The sequence below is a fragment of the Prosopis cineraria genome, unplaced genomic scaffold (genome assembly GCF_029017545.1).
Source record: "Prosopis cineraria cultivar Desert tree isolate PC_DT_omini unplaced genomic scaffold, ASM2901754v1 PC7, whole genome shotgun sequence".
Taxonomy (NCBI): Eukaryota; Viridiplantae; Streptophyta; class Magnoliopsida; order Fabales; family Fabaceae; genus Prosopis; species Prosopis cineraria.
In genome coordinates, this window is record NW_026555338.1 from 20,533,868 (window position 1) to 20,558,817 (window position 24,950).

Here is a 24,950-nt window from a genome sequence, read left to right on the forward strand (position 1 = left end):
TTATTTATTATTATTTAAAAAAAATGTCCGATACGGTGTTCACAGTCATAGCGCAAAAAATAAATAAATAAATAAATGATTGGGCATTGTCTTCATTGACAAATGGTAATCTAGGTTCACATGGATTCAGGTCCATGTAATGCAAAAGAACTTGGTCAGGATTTGAGCTGTTCAAGGTAATTGCCTTGAGGACATGTTTGCCTAAGAATTTAAGTCAAAGGCAAGTTCCATTACAAAGTCTGTTTGCTTGGTCTATATTACGTATAAGCACAACAGGAACACTGACTTTGAGAGTTAGTTTGTGAGGTTGAAAGCCAAAAGACATAATGGCATTAAGAAATTCTATTGTATAGAGATCATCAAAGCAATCACTATCTTGAGTAGACCTTAAAATGGCATCTGAACTTAAGGAATTTACAAAATCTCTTAGCAATAGTAAGCACATGAAGTCATTCAACATAAGGACAATTTCAATTGTGGACGCAAGAGTGGCCCTATCTATAAAGTAATGAGAATATTTCTAGTGGCAAATTTGGATAAGTTGACTTGACAATTCCTAAGATAAGATCATTATAATCAGTAATAAGGAGCTTGGGAAGGATTTTAATATCTATGATGCCATCATTTGGTAAACCTAGTTTACCATCTCCTAAACCAAGAAGCCAACTAGAGAATTGTTCAACCTTGGCATTATTGGTACAGTTGATTGAGGAAGAAAGCCGCATATTTTTAGTCAGACTAAATAATTTGTAATGTTGCCACGAAGTAAGAACTTATATAGAAGAGTTTACAATCTCAACATGACTTTCATTAAGAATATCAGGCAATATTTATCAAAATCACCACCCATCATTGCAGATTTATCGTCGAACGGCAATCTAAAGTGCATGATATCCTTAAGTAATCAATCAAATATTTTAGTACAATATTGTTTGATCATTAGAGCTTCATCCGAAATTATTTTGTGGTCATTAATAAATTTGTCAATGGTGAATGTTTTCTTAATGTTGCAAATAGAATTTTCATTAATGTCTATAGGCATGGCAAATCTTGAGTGAGTAATTCTATCATACAGGCAATATTGTGGTAGCAATGCCAATGAAAGCCAGAGTGAAGACAATTCCTTCTTGGAGTACATGATAACAAAGATGTCATAGAGTAGTCTAACTTGTGCTACCATAATATAATTTCAATTTAATTTTTTTTAATTTTTATTTAGGTAGCTAGTGGCTGTTGCCAGATGGGTGAATTTTTTTTTTTTAAATATTTTGATCATTTTCCATTAAAGTATAATTTTATAACATGTTTAGAATACGTAAAAGTATACTGAAAAGTTGTGGCAGATATATTTTTTATTTCTTTTTTTTTAATTCTACCTACTAAATATCGCAAATTCCAGCGCTATAGTTTGAGAATCTTTTGGTTTATTTTTGAAATTAAATTGCTTGTGGATCTATACTGAAATTTTCGCTTTTATTTTTGACTTCCGTCAAACCGAGCGAAGAATGCTGGATTCATCAAACATCCACCCACAGCTTTCGCAAACCCCGTCTTCGATCCTCTCTTCACTTCCCGACTCACCGTGCTTAGATCTAACCGGCGACGGAATTTCCGATAATTCTGTGACCTTCAACGATGGTAACCGTTCTGTCCCTTCTCTCAATCGATCTTCTATGAATTCTATCTTTCTTTGTTCTTCTCCCAAGTTTCTCAGATTCGTTTTAGTGATTTGCTGCAAATTGCGTGTTCCCATTTTTCTCCTTTAGAAATTTACTTGCCTTGGACAATTTATCCGTCATTATTTTAAATTGATTGATTTTAATATCCACTGGTTTTGTGGGTTTTGGAATTATGTTAGGAAACTGCTCTTTTTTGTTTTCAGATGAGGATTCTGCTGGGAAACTCGTTCTTTACTTTTGAATTTCTTTTTTTTTTTCAATTGTGTATAGCAATGTTCTGGACTAAAGATGGAGGACTATGAAGGATGTTGTAAACATATTTTGGGTCATACCTTACGTTTTCTACTTTCTCAAATTTGCTAGGTTCTGCTTCAACTAGATCCGTTCCTTAATGAACTGACGAGCATGTTCGAGCGAAGCACTGAGAAGGGCTCTGTTTGGGTTACTCTTAAGCGATGTGTGTGTCATTGTTGTCTTCTTCATGGACTCATATTTTAAGTTTATCTATTTGGGAATTTATTTTTGTTTTGTTGTTTGTTTTGGCTTTAGCCTCCTTAAAGTCTACAGTGCAGAGGAATAAATTGGTTTCTGCTGGCGAAACAATTGAGTATAGATGTCTCATTCGCGCTACTGATGGGAAAAAGACGATTTCTACTTCAGTATGTGTCTTGCCTTTTCAACTTAATATTTTCACTTGTCTTTGCCTCTGGTAGTATTTCTATGTTAATATTTATCATCTATTGCTTTCACCTGTGTGTTTTTCTGGGCTCACACTTGTGTTAATCATAGAGATTCAGACCATAAATCTGTGGCCTTGAGATTTTCTTTTCCCGGTTTAAAGCTGCAGACATGTAAGGCAGTGGTACCTTAGATGAAAACCTTCTGCTTTGCAGTACTATAAATGTTCTGCTATCTATGTTTACGCTGTAGTAGTTCTCCTTAAGTAAGAAAAAAAGTTTAGAGAGACTGCTATGTTTCTGGAAAAATTATGATGGGTATTGCTATCTTAGTGTGGTATGTCTTGTTTGAACAGTTTTATTATCGCAGACATGATCTCCCGAGTCCTGAGTAGTTATAAAGTTGGAAGAGGGGGAATAGAAACACTTACTTTGTTTGAGAGTTTAAAATTTTTTGAAGGAGAAGTTGATTGAAGGGAAACCATTCTCCCTCAAACTCTAATATGTTCATTTCCTCCAAATAAGGGGAAATGCTTGCTTTAATTCTTAAATCCTACATAATGTAATATATAATTCCATTCTTCAAAATAAACAAGGGGAAAGTAATCTGTCCCTTCAACCTCTTCCCTCCCATCCTGTCTTATGGTTAATACTTATAGCTCTTGACTAGGAAAACAACTACACCAAAAGGCACAAGGTGAAACTGAAAATAAGTAAAGCCATTACTTTGGTGAGTTTATAAATCCTGATAGTCTTGATGTATCTTTAGTTAATATGTATTATTTTTATGAATATGATGATAACGTTATAATTTCCCAACTGACATTCAATTTATTTGCTTTCATATTGCGTGTTATACACTGGTGATCACTTTCATGCTGATTCTAGATTAATCCTCTCTGTTTCCCTGATGATCATCCATGAAAAAGGAACATGACAATGGAGTTCATCCACTCAATTGTTTCAAATGAAAAGACCCCCCAAACCTTCACAACATTTATGACTTGGAATATCTTTGAAATATCAATTGGCAAGTACCGACATATCAATATAAAATCTATGGGAAGCTGCAGTTTTCTAGAGTTATAAATGGCGTTTACTTATCTTAGGCTCTGTGCAAGCATGGGCCGCACAGTCAAGCATGATCTGGAATATTAATTTCATTTCAACTTGGGCTCCATTTGGTCCATAGAAAAATGGAAGTTGCTTAGAAATTGCCCGAAATTTGCTATTTTTGGATTATGTGAAATAAAGGTTGAGAATGGTAGCAGATATGTGTACGCCTGCATATGCTGTCTCCACACGCGCACATATGCATGCGCTGAGTGCGTGTATGTGTGTGTCATTTTCACCTCTTTTGGGAGGGGGGCTATGAATGCAAGTTCATACCTGTGTATATCCAAACATGATTTTCCTGTACTTGCATGTGTATATATGCATCGGTTCAATTGTGTTTATGTAAATATTATGGCGTTTGAGTGCATATAAACGTGCCTGGGTGTAAGTGAATGTGGTAAGCTGATAGCAGCTATTTGAAGAAAAAAATTACATGTTTTCTATCTTTTTTGAGGAAAAATTTTCTTTAAAAAGAGAAATTTGTATCATTTGAAAAATGTTCCTCGAAATTCTTTTTACTAACAAAACAAACACAAGGTAGAAATTTTTGTCTTTGAAACAATGAGAGCCTTAAAATTATTTGATAAAACTCATGCTTGCTAAGGGCATGAAAATCCAAGGCAACAACGTGGATGACCTGTTGACTTTCTTTGACTTTGCAGCTTTTTATGTTAAATGTCTTGCTAATTATGATTTAGTCTTTGCCAAGAGAAGCATGAGATTCGAGAGTTAAACTGGGGGTTGTCCAAGTGTTATCAATGCTCTATAGTAGTGTGATAGAGACTTGGTAGAGTATGAGATATCAAGTCCCACATTGAGCAGTATGAAATGTTCAATGGGGTATTTAAGTGAATTGATTCTCCTACCTTAGCAGCTTCCTTTTTGAGTTAGGGTTTCTGTTCCACTTAGATACCCATCAATTGCCATTAGAGCCTAGTTGTTGGTAGTTTTAAATATAGTTATCCATGGAGGGTTATGACTGGTAGGAGACAGATGTTGGCTTTCCATTAGAGGGGAGGCAATTGATAGAGATTTGTTAGCATGAGATACTAAAAATAACACATTGAGTAGTATGGGATGTTCAATTGAGCATTTAAGTGGATTGGTTTTTTCACTTCAATAGCTAGCTTTTGGGGTGAATTTTTTCATCCCACTTAGTCGCCCGCCCCCATCATGGTGACATTTTTGTAGAGAGAGTTTTAAATGAATGCAACAGCATTGTGTAATTCATGTAATCGATCTCACCTAATGAGATAAGGGTAGTTGTTGTCAACTCTAAGTCTTAGATTCTTCTAACCTCTTGCTTTCTCAGCAATCAACATAATTTCATGTTTTTATAAGCTGATGTCCCTTCTGATAAGTACTGGTTTTTCCCATTGGAAGGTTGGACAAAAAGATCACCAGCGCTTTCAATCTTCCTATGCAACTATACTGAAGGCCCACATGACTGCTCTGAAGAAGAGAGAAAGGAAGGACAAGAAGAAGTCTGCAGAAACTGATAAAAGACAAGGCAGTTCAAAGAAAGCCAAGAAGGCTTGAATTTGAAGACTTATCCTTTTGTTCGGAGTTTCAGTCCAAACCTACAAGAAGACTATTGTTTTTTCAGTGCCAGGCCTTTGATTTTTCTTTCCTTCTTTGGAAGTGAAAACGAAAAGCTAGAAGAATTCTTGCAGTTTTGATCAATTGAGGATTAAGGTATACTACTAATCACACTTAATACCATTTTAAGTTAAATTTGTTTCTGAAGTGGCCTTATGTGGAGTTTTCATACATAACAAAATCAGATATTTACTGGTGCATTGTACACACCCGCATGAAAAAACTAGGAGCTAGTCTATATGGATGCTTTCGTCATAAGCAGTACTTCTTAGAGATTAAAGAAAATAGTTCAATACCTTAATCTGCATCCAAAAACGCATAAGCTTGGTTTGGATGGTGAAAAAAGTGAGAGGAAAATATGAAGAAGAGAAAACTAGGTGAGAATTTTTTTTTTTTTTTTTACTTTACGAGTTTTCCCTTTTAATTTTCTTCCCTCCTCTTTTTTTTTTCCCCTCTCCATTCAAATTAAGGTTTAAGTTCTAATAATTGTCTTTTTCTGCCCTGTGTGAAGTGTATATTTGTATTGTATATGTGCTCACAATAAACGTGGATGCAAGAAAAATTAGTCTCTGATTGTCAAGTTGAGAAAGGAATTTATTTTTTCTGAGATAACGGGATTTGTATCAAATTTGGTATATGTTTTTTAGCCGGTACTAAATGTGAATAAAGGAGGAGGATTGTGTTGGACTTGGTATATGTTTTAGAGCCGATCCTAAATGTGAATAAAGGAGGAGGATTGTGTTGGATTATCAATAGCCAACATAAAACTCAATTGAATTTTATATGGAATAAAAAAGGTTTTAATCAATGGTAACATTTTGATGTGCGCACTCTCCATTTCTCTGGCAATCTAATAATTTAAGATTATGAAAAAAGGGGTGTTCTGTATGGTTATGGAGTCATGGTATCCCATCAATTAACATTTCCCTTAAGTCTTGTCTAAAAAATTGAGATTATTAGAAGTTAATGTTAAACAAAAAGGAGAATGATAGTTACGTCTTAGAAGAATGAATTAATAACAGTTAAATTTTTTTTTTACAAAATGTACTATAAATATTAATTTAAACAGATATAAACACAAAGTTTTGCTATAATTTAAAAGTTATATTTAATATTTAAATACTTATTTGTAATTGGAACTCTTATATTTGTAATAATTTGAATTGATATTTTTAATTTATTTTTTTTAAAAAAAATTGAGACTTGATAATAATTTAGTATTTTGAGATTTAACTGTCATTCTCTTCTGAACCAAAAAGAGAAAATGGAAAAAAGGAAAGGGAAAATGGAGAGAGAGAGAGGAATGAAAAAGGAGGGAAATATAGAGAAAAATTGAGGGAAGGAGTTAAATAAAAAAATCTCGGTAATGCTATTCAACCAGCAAAAGTCTTCTAATAAATAAGCAAACATAAAGTTATTTACAAGCTCTTAGTTTAACAATTAGAAAAGGATAAAAAGTCATTATGTATGATTTAAACCTAATTAAAAAAGATGTTCTTCCATTGCTTGGCTAAACTCAAGGTAGCTGTTTTAAAGATATTTTTTATATTCATACGTATTTAAATTCAAAACCTCATATTTAAATAGCCATGATTCTTTTTATTAAAATCATCACTCATTAATAATTTGAAAAGATGTTTTACTTTTAATGTTGTTTAGATAATTTTTAGAAAATCTATGTATCTTATTTTTATTCATTTGAAAAGATATTCTTCATTGGTATTTCAATTACCTGATTTTACTTAAGTGAATTCAAATTATTCTCTTGAATGTTCACTCTGAAGATCTGCTGTCCACCAAAAAAATACGCCAACACATTCTCTCTAAACATAAAATTACCATCGCGACTTTCATTTCCAAAAAAGAAAACTTTACATCAAATGTTCAATATCTTTTGGTAAAATAAAGCATAAATCACATGATCAAGTTTTACAGTCCATTTTTGGGAGAATTTTAATATAGGAGCAGTGATGTAACATTACTTTGAATCAAGCCTAATAAATTCTAAAAATTCATTGTAGAATCAATACACTAAATTGAAACTAAGTTTTAAAGAGAAATGATTATAATGTTCCTTATATATTATTTTTTTTAAAAAAATTTGCCTTACTGAAACCCCATTGTTGAATCACCCTCACAACGACTACTGGAGCTTTGGTGTTGGTCGCTAGAAGATAAATACCTCAAGGTGGCTAGGGGGGTTTAACCCAACACCGCATAAAAAAATATAATAATCATTAAGCTTGTTGACAATACCTTGTATGCATCCAATCTTTGTGATTTATTAAAACTTTAATTTAACTTATTAATTTATTAATATTGCCAAAAATTTGTTGACAATACCTTGTTAATATTTTTATCTTAAATGTATTATATTGAATACAGCACATTTGTTAGAGGAAAAATAAATAAATAAGGCACAAAAATCTAAAAAATAAATAAATAAAACAACTGAAGATTTCTATGTATATAATTTTAAATCATATCACACAAGCTGAATCAGACATCAACCAAATGAAACCAACTTTATTATTAACATGGTCATCAAAAGAAAAAAAAAAAAAAAAAGAGGAAGCAAGAACCAAAAGCTAAGTCCAGGCACAGAGACAAAGCATCAAACCATAGAGAGATTCATCTTCCTCTACATGAACTACATATAAATTTATATCTCAGTAATTGCCAGACGCATACTTGTTGATAAGAAACAAAGCATTACTTGTAACATGAGCAACATTAACCATTCTAGCTCTGATAGAAGCCTTGATCCGGCCGTTCAAAGCTTTTCCGGCGAACCCATATCTGCAAGCACTCTCATCCGTCAAAGCAGAGCTCACCCAGGTCTCCACATTGCTCATGTGCCGCGTGAAGTCCTCGCTCTTAGGCTTGCACAGTTTGAGCTCCTTCAACGACCGGCCGAGCCGGTCGACGCTGTCGGCCATCTCTTCGGTGCAGTCTCGGAGGGCGGTGAGATCCCTGGGTTTGAGGCCAGAGACCGATCGGAGCTTGGAGACGAAGGCACGAGTCTCGACGGTCTTGTTGAGGGAGAAGGAAAGAGCGGTCTGGACGAGCTTGTAAGGGTCTTGTTGGATGGTGGTGGCGTAGTCGGAGAGAGATTTCAAGCACAGAGGAGGGTATGTGGTGGTGCTGCAGGAGGTTTTGATGAAGTTTGAGGTGGAGGAGGCGGAGGCGGCGGCGGCGGCGGAGACGGAGATGACGGCGATGAGAGAGAGAAGAGAGAGAACAGAAGGTTTGGCCATTGTGATGACGAAATCAAGGACTCAGCCACGAAGAGGATGAGTTCGATCGACATTATATTTAAATCGTCCACTATGAGCTTACAGGGGGTTCCAGAAGGCCTAACCATAGAACGTTGCAGAGATATTGGCCAAAAATGTGTGACAGATTTAGATCCTCCCTCTCTCTCTCTCTCTCTCTCTCTCTCTCTCTCTCTCTGTGTTTTTTTTTTTCTTTTTTGCCTTTTCTTCTTCTCATTTCCCTCTCACCTTTCAATTTTTGATAAATAAATCTTAGCCATTCAATTTTTTATCCGAAGATGAGAATGAGATGAGGAGAAGAAAATGAGGAAAATAATGAGAGGATCCAAGTCTAGAGATTACAATCATGGGGATTACCAATGAATTGATTTTGCTTTAATTTCTCAATCATCGTCAATTTTTGGATAATTACATGATATTTGGAAAAACTACATCCCACATCTCAAAAAAAAAAATTATTTTTAAGATGTGAAATGATATTTGGGAGAATTTTTTTTTTTTAAGAAAAGCACATTGAAAAAGTGCATTTGGAGATGGACTGAACGTGGATTTTCAAAAGCTGCAGGATGTTACTTTTCAAACGTAAGTGTGATCTGAGCATGATAATAACTGATACCTAATTTTATATTTGATCATGATACCTTTCATTGTTCTTTTTATTCTTGTCGTGAGTGAGCTCGTGTTCTGTCACTCCATCTCCACCATTTCAGAGATGCTCATCACAGTGGACTATCGTTGCCCCCCTAAACTCAAGTGGCTATGGCAGATCCTTCTCGACGAACTCATGCGACCAAGCTCTGACCGAGAGAAAGTGGTGAAGAGCGATTTTCGTGCGAGATGATGATCTCCCCTTGTTTGCGTTCTCTCCTCTTCTTTTTCTTTTTCCTTCATGCCAGATGATCTGCTTTTGAAAAGTTAAAAATATAATTTAAAATAAAAATGAGTAAATTACCAACTTGGCCCTCCAATTTCTTAAAAACACAAAGTAACTAAAGTTAAATTAATCTAATGCAATTCAACCAACTAAAATTTTAAAAATAAGAATAAAAATTATCCAAATAATAAAATGTGCCAAGAAAATAAAATTTTTAATGAAAAACATTTAATTTTAATAAAACATGTCAAGTTATAAATTATCATAAATTAATATCTTTTTCGATAATTGTATATTTAAAAATACATTTTACAAGTACAAATTTTTATTAATTCAAACAACTTTCAGTTTGTCAAGCTGACTTTTAAAAATATATATTCAAACATAAATTTTATTACAACAACTGACTTTTACTAAACTGACTTTTGCTAAATGAACTTTCATCAAACTGACTTTTAACAAACTGAAAATCAAACACACACTTAATATTTGTATCAACTCAAAGGAGGCCATATTCCTCATTAATGGCAATCTAATTCAGGGTCATCCACTCTCAACTATCATCAAAAGCATCAGAAATCTCATCATAAGAAACTGAGAGGTCACTCTGGATCACTTTTACAGAGAAGTAAATCGTTATGTCAATCTCTTTACTCATAAGACCTCTAGTGACCATTTTAACACTATATTACTTAATGATACTTCTAATGATTGTAGAAGTATTTTATCTTTTAACATGGCCTGATTTGATCCTTTTATACAATTTTCTACTGTAGCCTTGTGTTTAAAAAAATCGTCCACCGTGTTCAAAATCTGAAAAGAACAGTAGGTGGGACGGGAGAGGATCTCTTTCCCTCCATTTGTCCAATTCCTACTATTTGATTATTTTATTAAATATATTTTTTAAATAATAAAATTAATGAATGATGGAAATGTAAAAAATGTAGAAAAATGGGAAGGAATAAAGTGATGAGATTCCAAATCCGGGTGATGCCGCCTGACTCGCGAGCGAGAAGTAGACAGAAGGAAGACGGCATTTATTATGTTTGTGTTAGCCCGAACAGATCGCCACAGGAGGGACCCCACAATGATTATTATCCGAGGCTGCACGCCTCAGTTTTTATCCTCCTACACGTGGCATAACGCCCTCAAGGCAATCACCATCCTATTCTTTTTAGTCACAAGGGCTCCCCTTTTTATTCTATCCTCTTTTTCTCAACTTCTCATATCTTCATCATTTATTATATAATATTTTTTACATTATATAATAAACGAAGGGTAAAAATAAACAAAATAAAAAAAAGGAAACGACTCCCCTACTCTTTTAGTCACTCCTCCTTCTTTTCTTTTTACAAAATATTTTTATTAATTTTATCAATATCAATATAAAAAAATAAATTTATATAAAATTTTAAATATACAACTATATAATAAATTTAAAAAATAATATTTTATTATATTAATAAAGGATAATTTTAAAAATAATTTTTAAATATTACTTAAAAAATTACTCATAAATAAGATTAAATGAACATTTTATACTGTAACTCATAAATACATTTTTTTTAATATTTGATGTATAATTTAAAAAATCAGCATATTTTGAGAAGAAATATAATATTTTAATTTCTAAAATAATTTTTCATACATCACTTTTTTAAATTTATGGGTCTTAAAGTTTAAAAATTAATATTAAAATATATTTTAAATATTATTTTAAGATATTTTATAGATTAAAAATAATAAAAATATAACAATATTAATATGTTAAATGTTTTAAGAAAATATTTATTATACTATATTCAAATATATGGTTCTTAGCACAAATATGCTAAAATTTAAGTAATTAATTAATATTTAATATATTGTTTTAAAAAACTTAAAATGCTATTCAGGTATTTTAAATTTTTTTAGGCCTATTCACACTGCCTTTTTCATCGGCACCCCTTCACCACTTCGCGAATCCACCATTTGTCTACCTACTCCACTTGGCCCGGTGCTTTTTTTTTTTTTTTGTTGTTGGATTAGCCAACTCCTTTGTTCTTTAGGTCTGTTTGGTTGTTAACTTCTTAATTTCATTTTTTTAAAATTATTGACTTTTACATATATAAAATGAGAAGTATTTGGATATTTTAAAATTAAAAATAATAAATTTTTGTATTTTTAAAATAAAAATATAACATTTACACTCCTCTATTTTTGAAAAGTCATTAAACATATAAAAATTTACCATTTTAAGATTTTTAAAATATCAAAATATATTTTATTTTTATATAAAAGCGGACGATTTAAAGAAAGAAAGAAAAAAATAACAGATTTTTGGTAAAAAGAACTAATTATAGTTCATTATTATATTCAATGATTGATTGATTGGATTGAAGGGTCTTCAAGTGAAAAAAGAAAAGGGGAAAAAAAAAAAATTAAAGGGTCAATGGTTTTATTGAATTAGAGGGGATTGGATTAACGAAGTTGAAGTGACATTAAATTCGACTTTTGTGAATAATGATAGCACACAACAGAGGGTCAATTACAACGGCATGTCACTAATCTGATGTCGTAATGAAACTTTTGGAGCTAATTAATTAATTAATATATATTTGATATGCATATTTTTAAAATGCGAATAAGATAACTAATTAAAAACATTATAAAAATGACCTTCATTTACCCAAATAAAAATTATGTTCATACTTTTACACAAAAACAATGAAAATAAATATTTATTAAAACCATCACTAGAAGCAAAAAAATTTTTCTTTTAATCTCTTATAATTGCAAAATAAAATATTTATTATTATCATTATAACAAAACATTTATAAAATCTATTGGCAACCCTATACTAATCATAGAATATATGGGAAGAACATCTAATTGTTCAAAATTTATTATTATTTTTATTTAAAATATAATTTCAATGTATCATACATAAATTTTTAATTTAATTTTGGTTGAGGACAATTATCTCTTATTTGGATAAAAAAAAATCATAATTCACCTTAAAGGAGAACACTACTATAATAATTTTTTTTACAAAAAATATTCTTTTATACCAATTCTATAATCAGGTGTGAAAAGTCATCATTTTTTAAAAGATTAGGTGTGTGTTTGGATATGTTTTTAATCATTTTTTTATTAAAAAATTGGTTATTTGGTTTATTAACCAAACACTTGAAAAAACACAAAATTAATTTTAACCATTAATAAATTTGTCAATGGTGAATGTTTTCTTAATGTTACAAATAGAATCTTCATTAATGTCTATAGCGTTGGCAAACCTTGAGCGAGCAATTCTATCAGACGGCAATATTGTGGTAGCAATGCCAATGAAAGCCAGAGTGAAGATAATTCCTCCTTGGATACGTAATATCAAAGATGTCAAGACATGTTATAGAGTAGTCTTACCTGTACTACCATTATCATAATTTCAATTTAATTTTTTTAATTTTTATTTAGGTAGCTAGTGGCTGTTGCTAGATGGGTGAATTTAAAAAAAAAAAAAATTGATACCTTGATCATTTTCAATTAAAGTATAATTTTATAATATGCTTAATATACATAAAAGTATACTGAAAAGATGTGGTAGATATATTTTTTATTTCTTTTTTTAAAATTCTACCTACTAAATATCGCAAATTCCAGCGCTATACTTTGAGAATCTTTTCGTTTATTTTTGAAATTAAATTGCTTGTGGGATCTTATACTGAAATTCTCGCTTTTATTTTTTATTTTTGACTTCCGTCAAAGCACCCACACGTTTAACCTAGCGAAGAATGCTGGATTCATCAAACATACATCTAGGTTGTGCAAAAGTTTCGTGGTCTGGTTTGATCCAATCTGACTCATAAAAATTTGATCCTATCCAGTCCTGTAAAATACTGATCTTATAGGATAAAAAAACCAAAAAGACAGGATCAAGATTGATTTTTCAGGTATGACCAGACTAGAGACCAAATATCTAGACTAAGTGGTCTGGTCTAGTCCTATATAATTGTTTTAATATAATTAAAATTAATTTATAAATTGTTAATTAATAAGTTCTAGTCTTCTAACCAAAAAGTAAAAAAAAAATCTTAGTTCTGCCTTGTACTTTGCACTTTGATTGAAAAAAAAAACTCAACACTATTGCACAGCTTACTCAATAGCACTCAGCCACTCACTCAACTCTACTCTTATCCTCAATTTCTTTAGTGCACTGAAACTCTAGCCCCTGCCCTCCTCTGGTGCACCACAGCCCACCTCCGTCAATCACATTTCTTTGTTGCATCATCTAATTTATATATTACATTTTTACAATTACTAATCACTTTATATATGTGTATATAATTTATTTTTGACAGATGCTTCAAGCGTTATTGATATTAAGGAGATAGTTATTTGAAGATTTGTTGAATTTGTTTTTGTTAAAACTAAGGAGATAATTACATGACAAATATAATATAGTGTTAAACTTTGTTAAATGTTTTTATTGAAGTTAGATTTAAATTATTTGAAGTTTGAATTGTAATTGAAATATTTTTTTTCTTGATATTAGAAATTATTATAAATTTATTATGATTATAAGTGTTTTTATTATTTTAATTAAATTTATTAGATTGAAATGAATTATTGTTTATTATAAAAAAAAAAGGAAAAGAAAAAAGCTAAGTGAGTACTGAATTAATGAATTAACAGGACTAATCTTCTAATCTTATAAAGTAAATTCGACCATATTAATCTTCAAATTATCACAAAAATAAATTAAATTATAAATTATCTAATACAATTCTTTTCACGAGAAGGACCATACTTAATTGAAGTCGACTCCCGTCGAATCTTTTGTGCACCCCTGCATCCACCTACAGGCTTTCCTAAACCCCGTCTTCGATCCTCTCTTCACTTCCCGACTCACCGTGCCTTGATCTAACCGGCGACGGAATTTCCGATAATTCTGTGACCTTCAACTATGGTAACCGTTCTGTCCCTTCTCTCAATCGATCTTCTATGAATTCTATCTTTCTTTGTTCTTCTCCCAAGTTTCTCAGATTCGTCTTAGTGATTTGCTGCAAATTGCGTGTTCCCATTTATCTCCTGTAGAAATTTACTAGCCTTGGAACAATTTATCCGTCATTATTTTAAATTGATTTATTTTAGTTTCCAGTGGGTTTGTGAGTTTTGGAATTATGTCAGGAAACTGCTCTTTTTTTGTTTTCAGACGAGGATTCTGCTAGGAAAATAGTTGTTTACTTTTGAATTTCTATTTTTTTAATTGTGTAGAGCAATGGTCTGAACTAAAGATGAAGAAATGTGCAGAATGTTGTAAACATATTTTTGGGTCATTCTACCTTACGTTTTCGACTTTCCCAAATTCGCTAGGTTCTGCTTCAACTAGATCCGTTCCTTAATGAACTGACGAGCATGTTCGAGCGAAGCACTGAGAAGGGCTCTGTTTGGGTTACTCTTAAACGATGTGTGTGTCATTGTTCTCTTCTTCATGGACTCATATTTTAAGTTTATCTATTTGGGAATTTATTGTTGTTTTGCCGTTTGTTGTGGCTTTAGCCTCCTTAAAGTCTAAAGTGCAGAGGAATAAATTGGCTTCTGCTGGTGAAACAATTGAGTATAGATGTCTCATTCGCGCTACTGATGGGAAAAAGACGATTTCTACTTCAGTATGTGTCTTACCTTTTCAAAATTAATATTTTCACTTGTCTTTGCCCTCCGGTAGTATTTCTATGTTAATATTTATCATCTATTGCTTTCACCTGTGTGTTTTTCTGGGTCTCACACTTGTGTTAATCGTAGAGGTTCAGATCATAAATCTGTGGCCTTGAGATTTTCTTTTCCCGATTTAAAGCTGCAGACATGCAAGGCAGTGGTACCTTAGATGAAACCTTCTGCTTTGCAGTACTATAAATGTTCTGCTATTTATGTTTACGCTGTAGTAGTTCTCCTTTAAGTAAGAAAAAAGTATAGAGAGACTGCTATGTTTCTGGAAAAATTATGATGGGTATTACTATCTTAGTGTGGTATGTCTTGTTTGAACAGTTTTATTATCACAGACATGATCTCCCGAGTCCTGAGTAGTTATAAAGTTGCGAAGAGGGGGAATAGAAACACTTACTTTGTTTGAGAGTTTAATTTTTTTTGAAGGAGAAGTTGATTGAAGGGGAACCATTCTCCTTCAAATCCTAACATGTTCATCTCCTCCTAATAAGGGGAAATGCTTACTTTAATTCTTAAATCCTGCATAATGTAATATGCAATTCCATTCTTCAAAATAAATAAGGGGAAAGTAATTTTTCCCTTCCACCCCTTCCCTCCCATCCTCTCTTATGGTTAATACTTGTAGCTCTTGACTAGGAAGACAACTACACCAAAAGGCACAGTGTGAAACTGAAAAGAAGTAAAGCCATTAGATTACTTTGGTGAGTTTATAAATCCTGACAATCTTGATGTATCTTTAGTTAATATGTATTATTTTTATGAATATGATGATAACGTTATAATTTCCCAACTGACATTCAATTTATTTGTTTTCATATTGCGTGTTATACACTGGAGATCACTTTCATACTGATTCTAGATTAATCCTCTTTGTTTCCCTGGTGATCATCCATGCAAAAGACACATGACAATGCAGTTCGTCCACGCAATTGTTTCAAATGAAAAGACCCCCCAAACCTTCACAAACATTATGACTTGGAATATCTTTGAAATATCAATTGGCAAGTATCAGCATATCAATATAAAATCTAAAGGAACTTGCACTTCTCTAGAGATCATAAATAGTGTTTACTCATCTTAGGCTCTGTGCAAGCATGGGCCCCACAATCTAGTTATATAGTCAAGCATGATCTGGAATATTAATTTCATTTCAACTTGGGCTCCATTTGTTCCTAGAAAAATGGAAGTTGCTTAGAAATTGCCCAAAGTTTGCTACTGTTTTGTTTGGATTATGTGAAAAAAAAGGTTGAGAATAGTAGCTCAGTGGCTGATGATGAGCACATATGCATACGCCTGCATGTGTTGTCCCAACACAGACGCACACATGCATGCACTGAGAGCGTGTATGTGTGTGTTTTTTTTCACCTCTTTTGGGAGGGGGGTTATCAGTGCAAGTTCATACATTTGTATATGCATACATAATTTGCCTGTACTTGCATGTGTATATATCCATTGGTTCAATTGTTTATGTATATATTGTGTGCGTTTGAGTGCATATAGACGTGCCTGGGTGTAAGTGAAGGTGCTAAGCTGATAGCAGCTATTTGAAGAAAAAAATTACATGGTTTCTATATTCTTTTTTAAGGAAAAATTTTCTTTAAAAAAGGAAATTTGTGTCGTTTGAAAAAGATGTTCCTAGAAATTCGTTTTACTAACAAAACAAACACAAGGTAGAAATTTTTGTCTTCGAAACAACAAGAGCCTTAAAATTATTTGATAAAACTCATGCTTGCTAAGGGCATGAAAATCCAAGGCAGCAGCATGGATGACCTGTTGACTTTCTTTGACTTTGCAGCTTGGTATGTTAAATTTCTTGTTAATTATGATTTAGTCCTTGCCAATAGGAGCATGAGATTCGAGAATTAAACTAGGGGTTGTCCAAGTGTGATCAATACACTATAGTAGTGTTATAGAGACTTGGTAGAGTATGAGATATCAAGTTCCACATTGAGCAGTATGGAACGCTGGGGTATTTAAGTGGGTTGATTTTCCTACCTTAGCAACTTGCTTTTTGAGTTAGGGCGTCTATCCGATGTAGATATCCATGAATTGATATTAGAGCCTAGTTGTCGGTAGTTTTGAAGACGGTTATCCATGGAGGGTTATGACCTGCAGGAAACAGCCATTGGCTTCCCATTGGAGGGGAGGCAATTGATGGATACTTGTCAGCATGGGATACTAAGTCCCACATTAAGTAGTATGGGATGTTCAATGAAGTATTTGATTGAGGTCATGATTTTACTAAGACCTATAAGAGGAAATCAAGGAAGGCAAGAGGTTAAAAGATAACATTATCGTTGGTTCAGATGTTTGCCCTTTTGGATCCTGGTTATGAGGGGAAAAAAGAAAGTAATTGATGGCCTAGTGATGTGCTAGAGTCCTAGTGATGTTTAAGGGTCTTCTAGGGGTAAGGGCTGTGCTAGAGTCACTTTTTAGGTCTTTAAATCTTCCTCCTTGCCTAGAGAGAGGGGGGGATTATTTTGAATATTGAGAGTGGTAAGGAGAGCTCTGGCCTCTCGAATGCCAAGTTGGGGGTGGAGGAAGTCATCTTTCTTTATCATTTTATCTTCTGCTTAGTGTGTGTATGTAAGTGAGTGACTTATATTTTGTGATTGTTGTTTGGTGGAGTGTATTCTGTGCTGTTTCTGTTTCAGTACGTTGTAATTTTCAGTTCCTTATTTTGCTGTAATCCAACTTTGCTATTCGGTAGTAGTAATTTTCAGTCCCATTTGTGGTGTAGTTTCTGGTTTATGCTTGTTTAAAGCTTATTAGAATAGAGGGTTCCATTATTATTGATAGGTACCTAAGTAGGATGGGGAACCCTACCTCAAAAGCTAGTTGTTGAAGTGGGAGAACCAACCCACTTATATACCCCATTGAGCGTCCCGTACTACTCAATGTAGGACTTGGTATCCCATACTACCAAGTCTCTATCAATTGGCCTCCCATGGAAAGCCGACATCCCGACGGCTACATCCCACAGCACTTAACTTGGTCTCCTTCCGGTCAGAACCCTTTGTGGGTAGCCTTTTCCGGAACCACCGACAACGAGGCTCTAATACCAATTGATAGGTACTTAAGTAGGATGGGAAACCCTACCTCAAAAGCTAGCTGTTAAAGTGGGAGAACCAACCCACTTGTATACCCAATTGAGCATCCCATACTACTCAATGTGGGACTTGGTATCCCATACTACCAAGTCTCTATCAGTATTTAAATGGGTTGGTTTTCCCACTTCAATAGCTAGCTTTTGAGGTAAAGTTTCCCATCCCACTTTGTAGAGAGATTTAAATGAATGCAACAGTATTGTGTAATTCATGTAATCGATCTCACCTAATGAGATAAGGGTTGTTGTTGTCAACTCTAAGTCCTAGATTCTTCTAACCTCTTGCTTTCTCAGCAATCAACATAATTTCATGTTTTTATAAGCTGATGTCACTTCTGATAAGTACTGGTTTTTCCCATTGGAAGGTTGGACAAAAAGATCACCTGCGCTTTCAATCTTCCTATGCAACTATACTGAAGGCCCACATGACTGCTCTGAAGAAGAGAGAAAGGAAGGACAAGAAGAAGTCTGCAGAAACTGATAAAAGACAAGGCAGTTCAAAGAAAGCCAAGAAGGCTTGAATCTGCAGACTTATCCTTTTGCTCGGAGTTTCAGTCCAAACCCACAAGAAGACTATTGTGTTTTCAGTGCCAGGCCTTTGATTTTTCTTTCCTTCTTTGGAAGTGAAAACGAAAAGCTAGAAGAATTCTTGCAATTTTGATCAATTTGAGGATAAGGTATACAACTAATCACATTTAATACCATTTTAAGCAAAAGTAGTTGCTGAAGTCGCTTTGTGTGGAGTTTTCATGCATAACAAAAACAGATATTTACTGGTGCATTATACACACCCGCATGAAAAAACTAGGAGCTAAGTCTATATGGATGCTTTCGTCATAAGCAGTACTTCTTAGAGAGACTAAAGAGAATAGTTCAATACCTTAATCTGCATCCAAAAACGCATAAGCTTGGTTTGGATGGTGAAAAAAGTGGGAAGAAAATATGAAGAAGAGAAAACTAGGTGTGATTTTGTTATTTTTATGTTAGAGTTTTCCCTTTTAATTTTCTTTTCTCCTTTTTTTCTCTCCATTCAAATTAAGGTTTAAGTTTAAATAATTGTCTTTTTCTGTCCTCTGTGTGCAAATATATTTTTTGAAGGGTATATTTGTATTGTATATGCGCTCACAATAAGCATGGATGCAAGAAAGATTACTCTCTGATTGTCAAGTTGAGAAAGGAATTTATTTTTTCTGAGATAACAAGATTTGTATCAAACTTGGTATATGTTTCATAGCCAGTCCTAAATGTGAATAAAGGGGGAGGATTGTGTTGGATTATCGATAGCCAACATAAAACTCAGTCGAATTTTCTATGGAATAAAAAAAGGTTTGATTCAGTAACAACATTTTGATGCACACTCTCCTTTTGTCTGGCAATCTAATAATTTAAGATTATGAAAAAGGGGGTGATCTGTATGGTCATGGAGCCATGGTATCGTATCAGTTAACATTTCCCTCAAGTCTTGTCTAAGAAATTGAGATTATTTTAAGTTGATGTTAAACAAAAAAGGAGAACGATAGTTAGGTTTCAAAATAAATTAATGACAGTTTGGTTTTGAAAAAAATTTTTACAAAAGGAATTATTAATATTAATTCAAATAATTATAAACATAAATTTTTGTTATAATCTAAAAATTATATTTGATATTTAAATATTTATTTGCAAGTAAAATTTTTGGATTTATAGTAATTTGGATCGACATTGTCAAACTTATTTTTTAAAAAAATTTGTCAGAAATTTAATTGATATTAATTTAATGTTTTGAGATTTAATTGTCATCCTCTTAAACAAATGAGGGAAAACGGAGAGAGAGAGGAAAGAGAAAGGAGGGAGATATAGAGAAAATTGAGGGATGGTGTAAATAAAAAAAAAATTCTTGGTAACGCTATTCAACCAACAAAAGTCTTCTAATAAAAAAGCAAACATAAAGTTATTTACAAGCTCTTAGTTTAAAAATTAGAAAAGGATAAAAGGTCATTATTTTTTGTTTAAACCTAATTTAAAAAGATGTTCTTCCATTGCTTGGCTGAACTCAGGGTAGTTGTTTTAAAGATATTTTTTGTATTCACACATACTCAAACTCAAAACCTCATATTTAAATAGCCATGATTCTTTTTATTAAAATCATCACTCATTAATAATTTGAAAAGATGTTTTACTTTTAATGTTGTTTAGATAATTCGTAGAAAATCTATGTATCTTATTTTTATTCATTTGAAAAGATATTCTTCATTGGTATTTAAATTACCTGATTTTACTCAAGTGAATTTAAACTACTCTCTTAATGTTCACCCTCAAGATCTGCTGTCCACCAAAAAGATACGCCAACACATTGTCTCTAAACATAAAATTACCATCGCGACTTTCATTTCCAAGAAAGAAAACTTTACATCAAATGTTCGATATCTTTTGGTAAAATGAAACATAAATCACATGATCGAGTTTTACACTCCATTTCCAACTACATCGCCATCTATAAATAAAATTGGGAGAATTTTAATATAGGTGCAGTGATGTAACATTACTTTGAATCAAGCCTAATAAATTCTAAAAATTCATTGTAGAATCAACACACTAAATTGAAAATAAGTTTTGAAGGGAACTGATTATTATGCTCTTTATATATATTTTTTTAAAAAAATTTACCTCACCAAAACTCCATTGTCGGACCACCCTCATGAAAACTACTAGAGCTTTGGCATTGGCCACTGGAAGATAAATACTCCAAGGTGGCTAAAAATAATAATAATAACTATTAAGCTTGTTGACAATACCTTATGCATATTCAATCTTGGTGATTTATTAAAACTCTAATTTAACTTGTTAATTCAATAATATTGCTTGTTAACTCATTAGGAAAACTTGTTGACAAATACCTTATCAATCCTTGTAACTTGTTAATTCTTTAATGTTACTTGCTAAACATTGTTATTTAAATAGAAAGTGTATGAAAAATTTGTCATGGGGCAGTCAATAGTCAACAGGGCGGCCGTTGACTGGCCAAACAAAGAATTTTCTGTTCTTTAATATTTTTATTAAAATATTGATGCTTTAATATTTATAAGTGAAACTTTATCAAATTACAAGTAAATCAATGAAAATTTACTTGTAAATATTAAAGCATCATTATTTTAACAAATGTATAAAAAAATTTTGTGACTGGTCGATTGATAATCAACATTGATCAATAAAGGGTAGGTCAAGGAGTATTTGTGTCAATTCACAGGAAAAATTTATTACAACCAAATCCCAATAAAATCTTAAGAGTATTTTTACAAATTCATGGATTTATTTGTAAATAAATTATATTCCTCACGGAAATTATATGTTAATAATTTTTCCTTTTATTTATGCACCATTTTTTAAAATACACATTTAAAAAGCATAGATCAAATCTAGAAACAACTAAAACATTAGCTTCTAACCTGACGTGGAGCTCATAAATACTTTAGATTACACAAACATATTCACCTTCCATATCTAATATTGAGATATGCTTCATATGATATGCAATTATGCATGAACAATATCCTTCTTTTTTCATTATAAATATACTTAAATTGTGATCTTGTGCTTTATGTCAAGTTTAAAAAAGAGTCATAATATTTAGTAAATGGTATTTTCTAGATGTTATATATGCTTGTTTAAAGTAATGTAACTTTAGTTGTTAACTTGTCGTAAAGCACATAAATACTTTGGATTACACAAGAATCCTCACCTTCCATATCTAATTAACTGAGATTTTCTTTATATGATATAAACTTCCTCCTTTTTTTCCATAATAAAATATAAATAGATTGTGGGGCTGTACTTTACAAAAAGCTAATTAAAGATGAGTCCCCACTTACAATCTTTTCTTATATATTTTATATTATATATAGATGTTCATGTATAACTCTCTAGCCACCCCAAAGGTTCACCTTGAAGTTCTCTTCCAATGTAACTAATATCAAACCTTTTATATCATAGATATAATTGTATTCAAAGTATGGTTAAATGCTAAATACAAAGACCTCTCTTCACGGGTTGATATGAGTTTGGTTCAACCATATACAGCTTCATTGGTCCACATGCCATTTTTTCGTGGTAAGGCTTTGTGTTCTATCTATGTTTTTTTTTTTTTTTAGAACGTTTGCATTTATGTGTTTGTTTAGAGGCACAGAGATTGTTTTCTTAAGACAAGTTTACATATTTGTTTTTATAGCTATGATGCCTCTTGAATGAAATTTGTAAAGTGGTTTTTTTTTTAATTTCAAATTTATATCCTTTGTCCATGGAATATAACTTGTAATTATTTTGTATTTTAATTGTTTAGTGAAATATTTTCATTAATTTTCTTGATTTTAAAGTAAATGCAAATCATACTCCTTATATTATTTTTTATTATTGTGCAAAGAAAACTCATACCTATCATCACAAATTTCTACTTTCTTTCTTCAAATATATGCCTTTCCCTGGGAAGAATTCTGATTTTTTTTTTTGGATAAAGCGAAAACAATTCTTTTATATACTCTATAAACTGTTTCAAAGAATCGAAATAATCCCGAAATGTTACATTTATATATTTTCATATATAAAGTTTATTAAGTTCTTAGCATTGTCGTAGATTCATGCAAGAATAAGTAACAAAGATTCATTTCAATTATTAATTTATTCTGCCACAGTATGTTATTATACTCTACGGCTTGAATTATTATATGACATAACTGGACTTTCATTTTTTAATTAAACAATACATTTTGGTTCTTTGAAGTTGTTCTCAATTATCAATTTAATCATTAAACTTTGATTCAGAATAACTCGGTCATTATAATTTTTTGACTTGATACAATCAAATCCTTATAATTCATTGGCTCAATAAGCTACAATGATTAAATTGTCTTGAGTTAAAATTCAGGAATTAAATTGATAATTGAAAAAAAATTCAGGGACTAATAATTAAATATCCTGGAATTTAATATTAAACTAATTAAAAATTTCCCTTGTGATGATGCAGGATAGATCAAAGGGTGATTCTGACCATCACCACTTTGTAGAGAAGTTTCAAAGATTATATTATTATTATTATTATTGGGCATACATCAACATCACCTATATTTAAGAACATTATTGAATATCTCATGAATCAATTTTTTACTCACATTCTAAACATTAAAAGTATCTCATAGCTTGTCTGGGCTTTACGTTAAATTCATCAACAATGGCCATCCGGTGCACCTCCATCATCCTGTAGTTCTTCATCCTCTGCTTATGCGGTGCAAGCTAAGTGAAGTATATATTCTTCATCAATATTAATTATATTGTTTTTTTGGAACATGCTTGGTTCTAATTAATTCGGAGTTATTATTATTGTCTAGTCCAAATTTGAAGATTATTGTTGGGTTCATCAGACTTTATGTATAGGAGAAGTTCTACCAACACGACTCTCTCTGTTAGCAGAATTAATCTGAATCTTCAATATAATTTTATTTATAGAGTGTCAAGTCTTGCCCCTTCCACTCGATTCAGCCAATTTTAATAATGTAATTATTGAAAATTAAAGAAAAATGGGATGCCTTGTTCTCCTTTGCCAAGTCATGAAATGAAGACATTTGTAATCATTTCATGCATATTAAGAAAAATTATTTATTTTTCTTAATATCATAAAAAAATGAGACATACTTTCATTTGTACTCTTGGATTTAAATCATAACACAAATATATTAAATACTTTTATATTAATCAATAAAGGGTGAAATTGAAAAAAAATGATTTAATTATTACAATGTGTCCTATATTTTAAATTAAAAATTACTTCTAGAAATTATCTTATAAATATGACTGGAGATAGTATATATATATATATATTTATATATTTATGATCTTCTATATGCTATGTTTAAAAAAAAATTCAAAGCCAAATTTTTGAAATAACTTAACCACAAAGATAGAGTCCATTCATTATTTTAAAAGGGTAATTTTAGAAAGATATAATCATTTTCTTAAAAACAAATTAAAGTTAAAGATGTTCATTACTTCACCTTAATTTACGTGATTAAGTTAAATGGTCTTATATATAGCAGGATTGAAGAGAGTACTATCTTTTATCTTTAATATAAAACAAAATTAATTGACTTCGTGCTTATTTTTTAATTGCTCATTAAAAAATGATAATTATATCTTTAAAATTGTAAAAAAAATTGTGTAACTTTACAATGTTGAAATAATAAATAATGAACAAAATTGAAAAAAAATATTAATTACTTTAACTTTACCTTGCACTAAGAAAAAGGAACTTTTAAAATTTGCGACCAGGTAGAGGGAGTATGTCTTTTACAAAAACGAACTGAGAGAATACTGCATTGAGTGACAATATAATGATAATCATCTACTCCACTTCCATGATATAAAAAAATTAATCCCTCCTTTCCTATTATAGGGTGTCTCAGAATTTATTTTAGTATTTAATATAAGATACTCGATGGAGTATGGGTTAATGAGCATTTTGAACGCTGAAGTATTGCATAAAAAGTATTTTAAATCCTAAACTCTTAAAATGTGCAAAATAATAGGCCTTGAACTTTTAAATTCATAGTAAATTAAACCCTACCGTTAACTTACCATTAACACCATTACTGTTCACTCAGTGGGGCCCAATCAAAATGCTGACATGACAATCCTTTGCTAATGTGTCATTTTAATTAGCACCACAGACCCTAAGCTACTGTGCAAGTAGCATCATGGACCTTGAGTTTTGAAATTCAAAGTAAATTGTCCCCATTGTTTATGTCTAGAACACTGACTATTATATAGATCAAATTAACCTCAGTGTGGTCCATCACGGTGAATGTATCAATGGTCGTAGTGAATGACCCATAATTTGTGACTATGGTGAATGATCCATAATTTTATGAAATGACTTTTTTACCCTTTTTTCAATG

The 24,950-nt window shown here is 31.7% G+C and overlaps 3 protein-coding genes across 4 annotated transcripts; 2 read left to right on the forward strand and 1 right to left on the reverse strand.

Moving 5' to 3' along the window:
- The first annotated feature begins 1,482 nt into the window (after positions 1-1,482).
- Positions 1,483-5,227, forward strand: LOC129315669 (signal recognition particle 14 kDa protein-like). The gene is made up of 4 exons (XM_054959551.1): positions 1,483-1,638; positions 2,043-2,136; positions 2,229-2,338; positions 4,856-5,227. The coding sequence occupies exons 1-4, from the start codon at positions 1,636-1,638 to the stop codon at positions 5,009-5,011; spliced, it is 363 nt and encodes a 120-aa protein (XP_054815526.1). The 5' UTR covers positions 1,483-1,635; the 3' UTR covers positions 5,012-5,227.
- Positions 5,228-7,615: 2,388 nt separating this feature from the next.
- Positions 7,616-8,502, reverse strand: LOC129315668 (21 kDa protein-like). The gene has a single exon (XM_054959550.1). The coding sequence runs from the start codon at positions 8,326-8,328 to the stop codon at positions 7,741-7,743; it is 588 nt and encodes a 195-aa protein (XP_054815525.1). The 5' UTR covers positions 8,329-8,502; the 3' UTR covers positions 7,616-7,740.
- A 5,501-nt stretch (positions 8,503-14,003) lies between these two features.
- LOC129315670 (signal recognition particle 14 kDa protein-like) lies at positions 14,004-19,101 on the forward strand. 2 transcript variants are annotated; one of them, XM_054959552.1, is made up of 4 exons: positions 14,008-14,166; positions 14,574-14,667; positions 14,760-14,869; positions 18,396-19,101. In XM_054959552.1, exons 1-4 carry the CDS (start codon positions 14,164-14,166, stop codon positions 18,549-18,551), a joined length of 363 nt encoding a protein of 120 aa, XP_054815527.1. In that variant the 5' UTR covers positions 14,008-14,163; the 3' UTR covers positions 18,552-19,101. The 2 variants fall into 2 exon arrangements, with proteins under 2 accessions (XP_054815528.1, XP_054815527.1); XM_054959553.1 differs by having other exon boundaries at positions 14,004-14,166; positions 14,475-14,869.
- Positions 19,102-24,950: the final 5,849 nt, after the last annotated feature.

Excerpts from the sequence above, each read along its gene's own strand:
- LOC129315669 (XM_054959551.1), top strand. Across the intron at positions 2,137-2,228 it reads TTGGGTTACTCTTAAGCGAT|CCTCCTTAAAGTCTACAGTG; the intron begins GTGTGTGTCATT and ends TTTTGGCTTTAG. Across the intron at positions 2,339-4,855 it reads AAAAGACGATTTCTACTTCA|GTTGGACAAAAAGATCACCA; the intron begins GTATGTGTCTTG and ends TCCCATTGGAAG.
- LOC129315668 (XM_054959550.1), bottom strand. The coding sequence starts at position 8,328 with ATGGCCAAACCTTCTGTTCTCTCTCTTCTCTCTCTCATCGCCGTCATC.
- LOC129315670 (XM_054959552.1), top strand. Across the intron at positions 14,668-14,759 it reads TTGGGTTACTCTTAAACGAT|CCTCCTTAAAGTCTAAAGTG; the intron begins GTGTGTGTCATT and ends TTGTGGCTTTAG. Across the intron at positions 14,870-18,395 it reads AAAAGACGATTTCTACTTCA|GTTGGACAAAAAGATCACCT; the intron begins GTATGTGTCTTA and ends TCCCATTGGAAG.